General features: G+C 40.6%; 1 protein-coding gene across 1 annotated transcript in view; it reads right to left on the bottom strand.

Moving 5' to 3' along the window:
• srrm4 (serine/arginine repetitive matrix 4) overlaps positions 1 to 15,474 on the bottom strand; it is a 332,914-nt gene that overhangs the window by 32,706 nt on the left and 284,734 nt on the right. The window contains exons 5-8 of the mRNA XM_059986941.1: positions 12,446 to 12,481; positions 12,286 to 12,336; positions 7,083 to 7,175; positions 2,528 to 2,705 (exon numbers count right to left, since the gene is read on the bottom strand). Coding sequence (XP_059842924.1) covers positions 2,528 to 2,705; positions 7,083 to 7,175; positions 12,286 to 12,336; positions 12,446 to 12,481 — 358 coding nt within the window. The remainder of the gene's footprint in view (positions 1 to 2,527; positions 2,706 to 7,082; positions 7,176 to 12,285; positions 12,337 to 12,445; positions 12,482 to 15,474) is intronic.

Genomic DNA, 15,474 nt, shown 5'->3' with positions numbered 1-15,474 from the left:
TGACAAGACTAGCAATAGCACAAGACTACTGTTTCATACATTTTCAATGAAGTGTAGACAGTTTCTCTTTGCGCGCAAATGGTGGCTGTTAAAGTGCTTTTGAACACTGATGACTACCAGAAACAGATCACAATCATTCGTCTATTTCCGTGAACTTTTCCAAAACAGAGATTAAAGATCTCAAGAGATTGTTCTGGACAAATGGAAAGTTCAAGATTAGATTTTAACTTGATCTGATCATCAGGTTTGTATGTCTCAAAGGAAATTATCAATGATGCATTGTCCCTTGCTTGCTCTCCGTCAAGGCTGCCTGTTATTGATCAGTCCTTTGGTTTCAGGAGAATAGGATATCATACAAACTGTTTGAATATTCTCAACAGCCAACATCATATTTCTCAGATTTCCTCCTACTTTCAATATACCATCTTAACAGAATAATTTGACAAATGCTCCTTTTGGTAAGAAAGATAGAGCAGAAATAAATTGGGCAGAAAGCTTCTATCCTGTTATTTTGACATAATTTAACCATTTCTTTCTTTTTCTCTCTCCTGTTCGCTCTCTTCTCCTCTCTTCCTCCTTTTAGAAAGCAAGAGATAAACTGCTTTTTCCTCAAATGTAATCTCATTTAAAGCTACCTAGTTATTATGTGCATTGTAAAGAATGTCATTATATTTTGCAGGAATTCATGGCAAATTTATAAACTCATACAATAAAATTACCACACAGAGTAAGCTCAACGTTTGTTAAGATTGAAAATCCTGTTACAGACTTGGCAAGACAGAGAACCTTACAAAGGTAAATGTCGGCATTCACAAATTTCAGACCATAGATTTAATTACTTTCCCTAAAGAATTGCATAAAGCCAATATATAAACGCAAATCGCAGTAAGATATTAAAATTGACAGAACTATCAGTATAATGTAGGCCATCAAGATTGATTTTGGCGGACCACACATTATTTCATTAATTTCAGCTGGGGAAAAAAAAGGTTGGACTAATGTGTAAGTGCAAAATTCAGAGTGGGACTTTCAGAGGTGGCAGGTATTCAAAGCAAAGGGTGAGGGGGTTAGCAAAACCTCATATAGCCTCAGCTTGACATTCTTTGATGACTATTTGCTATCCATCTAGAAAGTAAATGTTAAGTCATCCTTGAGATATACCCACTGAAGTTGTAAAATATGGCATTGAACAATTTTGGTGCTTTCAAAATGTGCATGTCTTTCATGCTGTGTACTGGCAGTAGAGACAATGCTGGGATTACTGACCTTACCTTTACTATGGTTTAATTGTGGGTAATTGGTTTAGATCAATATATTGTCAGTCACTAAACTCTGATCTGCACAATGGCCCTTTGGGTATCTAAAGTCTGAAGCCCGTCTGAATCTTTGTCCAGAGATGACACCTAGAAGCCTGTCCTCAAAGAGCAGAATTAAACACGCAACACAAAAAACATCTGTTTGCATTGCTCTACTTCAGAAATACAATCCTATTGACTTCCAGAGAGTTGAATTTCAGAACTGAAGCACAAATCACAAATCCCATTGTACAACATGTTTAGCACCATCAGCTTGAGGTTAAATCTCTTTGACAACCGTAACAGAATAAAAATGATAAACGTTTCTGTGAAATTGTACCAGAATGTAAACACACATAGTGTACATTCTAGTAAAATCAAGCCTGGATCTTGTACCCAGGCCATACTGCTAACCATTATATATATAAAAAAAGATTAAATCCCTTTTATTTGATAGTAATGATGTAACTGTTGTGCTCAATTCACAGAATTGAAAGAAGGTTATCAGCCCAAATATCTACTGGCACATGACAATCGCTAGCTGGTAGCCCTGTGTGTCCGTGGCTGTCAGTTAGCAACAGAATAGGTAATGACTGTGAGACGTTCCATGGTTAAATCACCTACCAAGTTGATATATGAAAAGCGGCATCACATTAGCAAGATTTTGAAGTGTCTTTGGTACCTATGGACAACCTCCCATCAGGAGAGGAGGAATATGAGAAATTAGGTCATTCAGCCCTTGAACAAGGTGGTCAAACTACATGGGGAATGGATTTAAGGTAGTTAATAAAAGAGTTATGGGGAGGTGAACATGTTTTTTCAGCCATTGGGTCTTAGAGATTGAAAATTCACTGCCTGGGTGTGTGGTAAAAAGAGAAACCTTCATTGAGCAATGCTTGCATACGTACTTGCTATGAACCTACTGCTGGAAGGTGGGGGTCAGTTGGGTGGTTCTTTATTGACTGACATAGATATGATGTGCCAAAGGCCTCTTTGCTTGTTGAAGAGATCCTATGATTCTATGAAACTGCCACAAAGCACAGAATATGGCCAGGTTATACTAAGCACAGTTAGAGGTAGGGCAGGAATGAGGTACAGTGATAAGATACTGGTTGTGTGCACACCTTGGTATTTTAAGAAGTCACCTCATTTTACATGGCACAAGTAAACATTAATACTAGAACTTCATGACTTGTTGCAGTATGATGGATAAAATTGGCCTCAGCACTTACTATTTTGCCAGCTGATTTGCTGTTTTTATTCTGGGGGCTTTTACATGGTGACTTGCCAGTGTGGGAACGGCTGCTGACGGGGGCTCTCTGCACTGTGCTGCTCTTTGAATAAGCTTCATGATTGCTGCTTCTTGACCTGCCACGCGGGCATCGTGCTGCCCCTGATCGACCTTCATTACTGTAGAACAAGCAAACCAAGAGTCAATGATAAAACACCTTCAGCATGGTTAAACAAAAGACATTTTCTCCCATGTTTCCCTTCTGAGTCACTAGGGCCCTATGTGATAGAGGAATCCTGCCTGATTCAATTATTAGACTGATTCACGTGGGCCTGAATGATAGTTTTAACTTCTTATTCCCTTCCTTTGAATGACCACTTGGCTCCTCCCTACATGGATTAATGTAGATAGTAGAAGGCAAATGAAAGCTTCCAAGCTGCATTGACTTCACCCATATTATCCTCGGCTCTACTTTGGAAGACTATGCATGAGTTGTACTGTAAGTCGACTCCTCTTCATCACTGCAGCTGAGCAATACCTCACAAAGTTCTGTGTTGCCTTTTATAACAACCAGCATAATGACTCATACGATGCCAAATCTTAGTCCTTTTGCCAGAAAGAGTTGTAGCAAACTTGCTTCCAGAAATTGATTGATAGCTTAATATCCCAGCATGCCATGAAAGAACCAAAGGCTTAAATCCGTGAGAACAGAATGAGAGGACTGGGGTTGGGGGTGATGGCTGTGAGGAGGAGAGGGGCAGGAGAAATTGCTTAAGATTAACGCTGTATTTCCTTCGAGACTACATGCGTACGGCCTTTGGTTATCACAATAAGTTACAACATTCACAATACAATCATAAATATGGTCCAAAGTCAGTAGATATTGAGTTACAAAACATTAGAAGTTCACTTTAATTGTGTGTTTAAAGAACATTTCTTGCCAATGTGTGTGTGGTTAATTGGTCTGAATAGCAGGATGCAGGAGGAGAAGACTTTAAGTATGCATTTTTTGACCTGAATGTAACTCGAGAGTGAACACGTAATTCAGTTGAAAAATGGCTTCCCATCTGAAACCACTGTGAAGTGAAACACGGATGCAAATGTGACCCCCACTTAACTTAAATTCTGTCTGACCACTGGAAAAGTAAATCAGCATTGTGACTTTGTAGCATATTAAAATAGTATCAAACAGTTGACACAGATACAAGGCAGGGGTCAAAATCTGAAGTTCTATTTTTTTTAGGGAAGGAAGTGTAAAATTCAGTAACAGATGAACTTTGGTTGTTAATGGCTAGTTGTATTTCACTGCAGAAGTAAGACTTCTCAGCTCCAGGGGCTTTGCTGCAAGGGAAAGGCAGCTTGGGCAGTCACCAAAAAATATTATTCATTGGATAGTGCCCCAAGATAGCTATTAATATACATAGGGTCCATCTTGTAGAGGTGTAGAGAGAAAGGGAAGATAGTGCCAACTGTGACATTGCAATTGTAATCTCTCAATCTCTCAAGTGAAGTTATTTCACCACGTATTAAGGAATTTTAGTCTTTGTTAGTTTAAGTCTTTGGTCATGATGTCTGCACTGGTGGTGGAAATTCCATTATCAGTCAATTGTAATTGTAGGTAGGCATGGAGAGAGTACTTCCCATGTATGCCACTAATGGGATAATGGGCATCCGTTAGTCTCGAGAGACCATGGATGTGCGCCTTGGAAGGTGCAGGCCTGGGCAGGGTCGTATGGGAGACAAGCTGCAAGTCCCCCCTCTCCACGCCACCGATGTTGTCCAAGGGAAAGACAAGGGCTTGACACTGGTGTCATTGCAGAGCAATGTATAGTTAAGCGCCTTGCTCAAGGACACAACACGCTGCTTCAGCTGAGGCTCAAACTAGTGACCTTCAGATCACTAGACCAACGCCTTAACCACTTGGCACTAATGGGATACACTACTGATATCAGTGCTTTGTACTGTGATGCACAACCTGCTGTGAAAGAGGGATGTAGCATGCAGTCTGCAGCACACGAAGACCTTCCTAAGGTGCTTCAAATGGCAAGGATACAGGAGCCAAAACATTAGAATGCATTCAGACATTTCATTGTCAGTTTACTAAAGGGTGAAATACAAATGAGCCACACTTCCTCCTTCACAACATTCCTCCCTCACATATACTGTATCCACCCTAAAATCATATCAACAGACAGTGCAGACTCACCAGCTTTTCCTGGAATCGATTCCTGCCCCATGATTGCTATTAGCTTATGCAAGTCAGTTTTCGTCATCTGCCTGAAAGCACCAGTAGTTAAACGGATCCCAATAGCAATATCAGGCCTTGCTCCTTTTTTGACCAGTAGTTAATCAACGGGGGGTGTTTGAAGTGTCCAGAGAGGGGAAGCACCTCTGTTGAGGGGGTTTGTCGTGCCCATTCTGGGGCATCTCACTCACCTTTGGTGTCCGCTGGACACACAGCCCTCACCCGTGGCTCCAAGTAGCTGTTTGGAAGTGGCAGAGGCCACACCCTGGTACACCACTTCGACAGGCAGGCTAAACCCGGTGAGGGTAGTCGGTGGGTCTGATAACCCGGTGAGATGGAGACATGCCTGCCCAGCACGCAAAATCAATTCCAGCACTCCGGGTGGATGAGATGCAGAGAGAGAGCCAAGGCCAGGAAGGCAGACGTGCTACGCTTCGTGGAGAGCGAGGGGCATGACAAGACTCAGAGAAGTCATGGTCACCCACTGCAACCAAGGAAGATTCCAGTTGTGACGACTACTCGTATCACTGTACACGGAATTCTGAGGCGGATCTGGCTTTTCCATTTTAAAACCCTCTTCCTCACAGGTTTCTACTGCCGCTGTTTGAAATGACTCACAACCAATCAATCATTTAACCTATGGGCTATTGGAGGGCAACCAAGAAAGCTTCCTTTGTGATTCTGTACAACACTTTGAGGCACAAACACGGCTGCTACGTCAGAAGTGCGGCAGCTAATTTAAATATGGTCTCATTCCAAAAGGAGCAAGGACAGAAAGTGCAAACAATCCCTGAATTTAGTGAAGTTGTTTGAGGAATAAAAATATGGTCATAGCAGTTTTAAGAATTTTGCCTGTGCCAGGGAATCCTCTGTGAAATCTACGCTAATGTCTCATCTGGAGGATGACATCTCTGACAGTGCAGCACTCCCTAGTCACCACAATAACCATCAATCCAGATTATGTGCTCAGTCCCCTGAGAGGGAAGTGAATTTATGAATACTTGACCCTGGCAAACTGCTACCACTGAGTAAGGGTTGGCATGCCTTTACTCTCTTCTCCTTTACTGCGTGTGCTGAAGTCAGCTGTAATATCCTTCTTGTCCCTGGCTGAGATTGGCTAAGTCACCACCAATAGAAGGCTGGATTAATGGCATTCTGGCAGCCTCTGTCAAGCTGCTTAATCCTAAAATAAATGTCCCTTTACAGGACTATTTGTAAACTGCTAGGAATAGGACAGCTTCCATGTGAAATGCCCAACACCAACCAAAAAGCAGCACACCCTCCACTCCCTATGTAAAATATTACACACACACACACACACACACACACACACACACACACACACACACACACACACACACACACACACACACACACACACACACACACACACACACAGACACACACACACACACACACACACACACAATCAGTCTGTGGAACCACTGTCAAGCGGGCCACACCCTGGCTCAGAACTCAGATTCCAGCTCTCGTACGGTCTCCTCTGCAATGCTCCTTGCCCGACCGCAAGGCAACCGTGGAATCAGGCTTTCTTCCAGCATGGATCCACTTTAGAAAGGAGGCCTCACTGTTTTCCAAAATCTCACAGCTTCTATAAGACAGGTGCTTCTGGTGCATTCTTATTTGCTTAGTCATAGAAAAAAATCCATTCAGCCCATTGAGCTCATGTCAGCTCACTGAGCAATCTCACGACACTGCTAAATTTCCTAAAACCGATTGTCTCTACATTCCTATCACCAGTTTCCTGCTGAATCTTTGCTTCTTGACTTTCTCACATGGTGGCTGCAGAGTCCTGAGTTGCCAAAGTGCTTTAAGGATTGCAAATAAAAGTCTTTTAGAGGTGGTAACAGTTGGAAAGGATTTAGTAATGATTGTCTAACTTGATTTCAGACACTGGAGAGCTAAGTAAGAAATAGTGGTCATATTGGATTAATTGTGGTGTTGTGCATGCAATTAATAGTGTTTTACAGCCTGCGGACTGAGACAAAAATCTGCATTGTGTGTATTTCAGGTAACTTTTACTTCCTTTAACCAGTATATGAAGATGAAATTACTATGAAGTGACTGATTTAAAGTGGTGGTAGGGCAGGGACTGTCAGTAACACACACAAAATGCTGGAGGAACTCAGGCATCATGTACGGAAATGAATGAACTGTAGATGTTTTGGGCTGAGACCCTTCTTCAGGACTGGAAAGGAAGGGGGAAGATGCAGTGATATTAGATCCTGGTCTCAGTAGTGATACACAATGTAAGGCTAACCGAGCACGTGAGCAAAGAAAGTAGATTTACCTGCTGGAGCAGCTAGGAGACCTGTAGGTTGAATTCTGAGAATGAGAACGTCTGCATTTGTGGCCTTTGTGAGAAGCTGATGCAGCCCGAGACCTTGACAGGAAGACAAAAGTCAGTCTCTTACTATGTTGGAAACATGCAAATCATTTCACTGCACATACTTCAATCAGTCCCTCCTTCAGTCTTATCTACACGAGGCAGCGACCATCATCAAAGGTCCCCACCGCCTGGGCCATGATATCTTCTAATAGTGGGCAGGAGATACAGAAGTCTGATGTTCCACACCACTGGGTTCAAGATCAGCTACCCCCTTCAAGCATTTGGATCACGAACCATCCAGAACAACTCTCAGTACCTCAACATCGCAACACTATGAGCATGTTGACCACTTTGTACTACAATGGACTATTTTTTTGTTCAAATTGTGGCATTTGTTGAAATAAATTGTGTAAAAAATGTATGTTTCTCTTCTGACTGTGGTGTATTTGTGAAAATGCAGTAAGTTAGTTTTTCATCGCGTACATGTGCAGAACCTGCACATTTGACAACAGACATGACTTTGACTTGGCTTTGAGTCAACTTAACTGATACCAATATTTATACCTTTCAGAGACTGATAGTTTTGACTCCCTCCACAATGCGTGACACAACCCTATTTTTAGCGTTACAGTACTTTTGCACACACTATTTGAAAATTGGAGGCTTCAATGGTGTCCATGATTCTACTCTCACAAACTCATTTCAGCCAATCAGGACAGAGCTTATGGAAGTGCTTCCCTCCAGAGGCTCGACCTGGTAATATGTTGGTGCTTGACTGAGTCTGGTTAATTTGCCCAGATCAGGAGCCACATGAAAGCTGGAATTGTACCTTACATACAGCAAGAACATTCTCAGTCCTTTAAAAAAAATCAGGGAATTTCAATTTGAATCCTTGTTCCAGAGATGAGATGATAATAAGTAAACACAATGCATCCAAATGATTATATAAACACAACTTTGCTATTTCACAGGAATTCTTAAATAAGCCAGTTTCAATGTCACCAGTAACATTTTTGGCAGCACAGTTATATCAGTGCAATGGAATTCAATTTATTTGAGAATTCTCTTGGAGTGAACCAGAAATTTAACTAGAAATTAGGAGTGAAATTTTGTAATTGTGGAATAGAGTAGAAAAAAAGTGATAGAGGTCTAGGAAGTTGGTTTTAACACTAAAGCAATTATATTTAATGTAACTTATGCATTGGACAAGAACATAACATACAGTAAGAAACGGGAGAAGGAGTAGGGTACTCAGCTCTCTGCAGCTCCTCTGACATCCTTTTAGATCATGGCTGATCTTCCTCTGTGACCACATCCCATGATTCCCTTAGTGTCTAGCGAGTTCATCGTGTTGCACAGTGCAGAAATGAGGCCTTCAGCCCACCATATCCCTTGCCAACCATCAAATGCCATCTAGTTTAATCCCAGTTATCTTCATTTGAGCTATGCCTTGGCAATTCAAGTGCTCAACTAGAGGAATCTGCCACCGTCCCTGTCTCAACTATTCTCTGGATAAAATCTTCTTCCTTGGATTTCCTATCAGCCATCTAATAATTACCCACACTGAAGGGATAAGGGTTTTGGTTCAAGGCACAGAGTCACACCATGTATCATAACTATCATAACTCTATTATCCAAGTTACTGTACTGGCAACACTTTAAACCACTGTTTTATGATACTGTTCACATTGTAAATACATGTTGGTATTCATGTATTAATGTGTATTTTACTCTGTATGTGTACTTTAACTGCAAACTTTATTTTTAATGTAATTCTTTATTCTTCATAATTGTTGAAAGTGGTTTTTGCTGCATGTTATGCCAACATACCACAGCAAATTCCCAATCCGTGTAAGCGTGTAAGCCGATAACACTACAACTGTGCTGCTAATCGTTGTTTAAGGGGGTTGAGGCATCAGTCATCATTGACAGCATGGACAATTTTACTCCCACATTTCTCAGGTACTGAATAGAAATTGATAGGAAATATACAGAGGATAATGGTTTTTGAAACGTGGTAAGATATATACTGTATAAAGGTAAATAGTAGTGCAAAAGAGAGCAAATATAGTGAGGTTGTGTTGATGTATTCATTATCTGTTCAGAAATCTGATAGTGGAGGAGAAGAAGCTGCTTTGAAAACATTCAATGCATGTTTTCAGACTCCTATATCTCTTCTCTGATGGTAGTATTGAGAAGGCGACGTCCCAGGTGGTGGGCATCTTTAACGATAGATGCTGGCGTTTTTGGTCATAATCTTGTGAAGATGCCTTTGATTGTGGAGAGGCTGGTGCCCATGATGGAGCTGGCTGTTTATGACCCCCTGCAGCTTTTTCCAATCCTGTGCCATGGCCCCTCAATGCCAGATGGTGATACAACCAGTTAGAATGCTCTCCACCATTTCTCTGCAAAACTTGCAAGAGTCTTTGGTGACCTACCATATCTCTTCAAACTCCTCATGAAACATAGCCACTGTTCTTTCTTTGTAAATACATCAATATGTTGGACCCAAGATAGATCTTCAGAGATGTTGATACCCTAGGAACTTGAAATTACTCACCCCTTCCACTGCTGATCACTCAATGAAGACTGATGTGTGTGCTTCCTGAACTTCCCCTTCCTGAAGTGCACAAATAATTGGCCTTACTGATACTGAGTGCAAGGTTGTTGTTGAAACATCACTCAACCAGCTGATCAATCTCACTCTTGTATGTCTCCTTATCACCATCTAAGATTCTGACAATTGTTGTGTCATCGTTGAACTTATAGATGGCATTTGCACTATTCCTAGCCACAGAGTCATGGGTGTAGAGAGAATAGAGCAGCAGACAAAACACACATCCTTGAGGTGCACCGGTGTTGTTTGTCAGTGAGATGTCTTGCTATGTGTTTTAGCTGCAAACTCTTCTGCAATCAAAATGTCTTTCTCATTTTAGGAAATTATACACACATATATTTTTCCTCAATATACATGAAGATGATCATTATGTCACCAGTCCACCCTATAACTTGATTTTACAAGCTACAGACAGATTTGATGATGGGACATTAATATGTGAATGCAGAATTTGGATAAATAATTATTCACATTCCAGATCATGCTGGCCTAGTTAAGTGTCTAAGAAAAGTATATTTGTCTTCAGCAACAGATGCATGCTTTGGATTTCCAGCATCTGCAGATATTTTCATATTTGTCTTCTTGATTGGTGCGACAATCTTATAGCGAGACAAATTAGAGCTGTCATCAGGAAGCATTCATTAATACAAAGTAAAGAGAACATCTGGAAAGCTGCTAAGTTTGGGTAAATGCGGAGTTTATTGTTTCTGTTTAGGTGTGGCAATTGAGGTTTGGCAAGCAAAGATAATGGATGAAGTTAAGACATCGAGCATCAATGTGATAATTGGAATTGGAGAATTAGTCTGAACAACTTACTTGTGGTCCCATCTTCTTCTGGAGATACTTTGAAGAATAACAAGTTAAGTTTGAGAATATGGCATCGGGACTCACTGCACACTTGTTCAGTTCTTGTCACAGATTTAAACCTGACTTGAAGTTGATTAACATGTGATGAGAGAATGCATATTGTTCCCCACTGGATTTCAACTGTTAGTGGGAAATATGAAGCTGACATTTGAAAGGCCAAAGAACATTGATATTCTGACATCTGGAGAGGGCTAATAGCAGTGGGAAAAATGATAAATAAGACGTAATCTTGGCATTTGGATAATCTGCACAAATCACTTAAATGTCAGTTTAATGATTTACATCATAATTTGAGTCCTTTCTTTACGTTAACATCTACAGCTGTCTATTTTGGTGTTTTGTGCTGAATAATATGTTGTTGAATTTATGTAAGGATTGATCAGAGGGTAACTGCTTAAGTATTCTGTGCAATTTAGAAATTATTGTGTGCGATATTAGCATACAAAGTTTCAATATATCTGATGCACCATCAATAACTCTGAGACGTGGGTTAAGGTAGGCTTTTATTGGCTGGAAGAAAGCACAAGCAGCAAGTGACCATCACATGACATCCTGGAGACTGAGGAAGGGTCTGTGTCTCCAATCGCCTTTATACCGGGGTCTGTGGGAGGAGCCACAGGAGCAGTCAGCAGGGGGGGGGGGGGGCGTGTCCAGACAGGTATATGTAGTTCACCACAGTATCTGAATGAGGCTGCTCTGAATTTCCATATATATTCTCATAATTTCTCATATATATGCTAAAGCACTTGTTGGCACCCCCATCAGGGAAGGGGCTACACAGCATCAACGTCAGGACCACCAGACAGCTTTTTTCCGCAACCCATCAAGTTGATCAATACCTCCACCCATTAACCCACCCCACCACAACTATACTTCCTGTCAGAGTTACCTTATGTACTGATACTCCTGTACCTTGCATCAGTTAATGTACAGACCATCAGTCTATCTATATAAGCCAATCTTATGTACTGTACTTATTCTATACTTATTCTGTTTTTATATTGTGTTCTTCATGTTTATTGTGTATTTTATGCTGTATCAAATCCAAAGTAATGATTATTTTATTCCCCTTTACATCTGTGTACTGACTAATGACAATAAACAGTTTTGACTCCCTAATGATGAGACTCCAGTGTGTACTGAAGAGTCGCCGCAGTCCATGGTGTTAAACAAGATTAGTTCAGGTGTATATGAAAGGCTTGTGATTTCTATTGAAGGAGGGCATCCTGTCAACCTTCACTACTTCCATCACTCAGCAAATCCCACCACAGGTTGTGGAACATTTAGAGCGTACAAAATGCTCATCACGTTTACTATGCAGCAGTCGCGGGTGAACTTCGAAGTAAATGAGCTTAATTGCCTACCCCCGGAGAGGCTTTCTTTTCATTATCCAAGTTTCATGCACATCAGCATCAATCTCTGAAAGATTCTATCCTGGTTCATTGCACAATATTCCAGTTCCTCTCCTGAGCTTATCTAAACACCATAAGCCAGTTACACCAGTCACTGTACTGAAAGTTCCGTTTAAGGAGAATTATGAAGACATTTTGGCACTTAACTGAAGATACTACAGAACAAAAAAAATATATAACTTTGGTTGGAATCTGCATTTGAAGTTCTGCTTCAGACAATACTGTGAATAGCATTCAGGTAAAACACAGTTGTTAGGATGTCATTTACCTTCTCCGATGCCTTTTGTCTTCTTTCCTTTTCCTCTTTGGACTTTTTGAGCTGCAGGAAAGAGAAGGTTGTTTTATGTACTTTTTGACAAGCCATAGGTTGGCATGAAAATATGACAAGACAGCAGTTATTAAATTTCTCTATTAAAATTCTCTCCTACCTGTGCCGTCGTTTCTTTGTGGAGGCAGCTTCTGACCTATACATAACACAAATTTGATAGAATGTGAGAGAGGACCAGCACTTTGCATTTGTACGTAGTAAGTTTCCAATTTTTCCTCTGGAGATGCACGTAAATGAGACAATTACATCCGATTAGCAGTAATCTTAATGAAAGGAGTCCACTCACTGCATTAAGCATCAAGATTTTCATTGATTTGAAATTAATTAAAAGAGGAGCTTAAATAAAGACAAGTGTTTTGAGAGATGTTTAAATAGAATATTATTGCACTGTCAAAGCAAATCAAAGCGTTCTGGCAAATTTTGATGGTATTTAACTCAATTGGGTTTTTATTATTTCCTGATGCCTTTTCACTTGTGAATATTCTTCTCATGTGGAGGACAATGGATCTGAGAAATATAGTCAGTGATCAGCTCCTAAAGGTTAGGTATCCCAGTCTAATTCCCTGGTGTAATTCAGCCATTTCTCCTGACACTTTGAATACATTCTTGACAAATGTTTATACAGATAAAAGCTGCCATCCTATCTCATCACAGCTTCCAGCTGCTTCTTGACAAAGACAAGAGTTTGTGCAACTATTTCAAATATCTTACATTTTCTGAGGCATCAGGACCATCACACAGGCTGCTGAGTGAGCCTCCGATGGCTATAGATCAAGAGGTGTAACCAGTGAACCAGTGAACGCTACTGGGTTGCCTGCGTGAGGATTACTGATGCTGATGACCAGGTTACATCACTGATAATGTGTCTCAGCTCATCCTAAGATGTATTTCAGCATCATTTCCTGTCATTATTCTCAGGATGACTTTTTAATCTGTTTACACCTGAGGGTGAAAACAACTTGACTAATTTAGGTAACACAGTTAATGTTTCGGGCCAAGACCATTTGTCAGTCCTGCTGAAGGATCTTGGCCTGAAACGCTGTTTACTCTTTTCCACAGATGCTGCGTGACCTTCTGAGTTACTCCAGCTGTTTGCATGTGTGTTAATTTGGATTTCCAACATTTGCAGACATTCTTGTGTTTATATTTTAATGCATTTGATGTTAGTGTTTTGTCCTTTAAGCACTATTGACTGGTGATTAACTTCTGGGAGTTTGTATCTCCCCTATAAATTTCTTTGCATTTTCATCTCTTAAATTTAATATTTGGAGAAAATGTTGCCATCTGCCCTAGACAAAGATTAATGTCTCCATTCCCTGTTGATATTTACAGTGCTCTATCTTCACAAAATATTAAAATAAATATTAATGATGTGATATCTAATTGATAATTTTGTTTTACCATTCCAATTTCTGCGGCACATCTCTGAATGTCTGCATTACTATTTTCTAGTTCACTCCCTTTTTAAACATTGGAAACATTCAGCAGGTCAGGCAGTGTCATTCATTCCTACCTGTTGGATTAAGGTGGTGTAAAGCCTTGCAATGGTACCACAGTCACTGTTCAGCTCAGTGGTACAATCCCCAGAAAATCAATGGGCAATGGCATAAATTGGACAAAATATATAAGTAGTTGCTCAAACAAAAACATGATTGTAGGGCGAATGACTGCAAAATGGAGAATGGCTCAAAATGGACATTTGCTTAAAAGCACAATGAAGGTGAGTTTTTGCTTTTTGTTTCAGGCTCTTTGGTCTGGGTGCAAATTGGACTCAGAATGAGGCAAGTTTTGCTGAACCAGTTTGACAAATCTATGTTCTCTTCAACTTATTTCCTTAATCACAAATGCAAATTCCTCCATGATCTGTAGAAGCAGAAATTCATTTTAAAAATAGATAGCTCTTTAAAATTTTTTCTTGTTATAAATAAGAATGGTCACTGGTTTAATCGTCAGTTTGATCGATACAGCTGAATATGGGTTAAACACTGAAAACACTGAATCTTAATCAGAACATCTCATCTATCACCTGTGAGTGAGCCAATTTAAAATCATTTAATATGAAAAGGAATAGAAAAATCACTGGTTACATTGGTGTTTGCATCTCTGCTTTTTATTAAATTATTAACTTTAACATTTATAATCTTTTGAGAAGTTTCCATCAGTGTACTCGCATCTTTAGATTGACCTTAGTCTTCAGAATTAAGGTAGGAAAGGGTAGGGGAGAGTAGGAGAATGGGGGAGATTTGATAGAGGTTTACAAAATTATGAAGGGTATAGATAGGGTAAATGAAAGCAGGCTTTTTCCTTTGAGGTCAGGTGAGACTAGAACTAGAGGTCAAGGTTAAAGGTGAAAGGTGAAAGGTTTGAGGGTAACGTGAGGAGGAACTTCACTCAGAGGGTAATGAGAATGTAGAATGAGCTGCTAGCGGAAGTGGTAAATGTGAGTTATTCCAATATTTAAGAGAAGTTTAGATAAGTGCGTGGATGGGAGGTGTGTGGAGGACTATGGTCCAGGTGCAGATCGATGGGATGACTCAAAATACTAGCTCAGCATGGACTAGGTGTTTTTGTGCTGTAGTTCCTTATGACTCTCTGACTCTAACTCCATGACATCTCCCCACAAAACAGATACAATTAGCCCAAACCTGATGGGATTACTTTCATCTGGGCACTTGTTCAATGTTGCTAGTGAGGTTCGCTTCAGGGCCAAAGCTTTTTCAAACTTGTTCCATGTTGGTTGACTGCTGGTCCCAACTTTGCCTGGGACTCTATGGTCTTTCCTGGTGTGTAGTCTTTACTTGAGCAGATGGTGCTGCAAACTATCAGACTGCATGCATACAGGCCCTTTCAACATCTGAGCCCACACTGACCATCAAGCCTCCCTTTAATCAACACACACAAAATGCCGGTGGGACGCAACAGGCCAGGCAGCATCTATAGGAAGTACAGTCGATGATTTGGGCTGAGACCCTTCGTCAGGGCTCACCGAAAGAAGAGATAGTAAGAGATTTGAAAGTGGGAGGGGGAGATCTGAAATGATAGGAGAAGACAGGAGGGGGAGGAATGAAGCTAAGAGCTCGAAAGTTGATTGGCAAAAGGGATACACAAATGGAGAAGGGAAAGGATCAT

This window comes from Hypanus sabinus, chromosome 13 (assembly GCF_030144855.1).
Source record: "Hypanus sabinus isolate sHypSab1 chromosome 13, sHypSab1.hap1, whole genome shotgun sequence".
Taxonomy (NCBI): domain Eukaryota; kingdom Metazoa; phylum Chordata; class Chondrichthyes; order Myliobatiformes; family Dasyatidae; genus Hypanus; species Hypanus sabinus.
The sequence above is the reverse complement of the archived record's forward strand: the minus strand, read 5'-3'. Positions and strand labels throughout refer to the sequence as shown.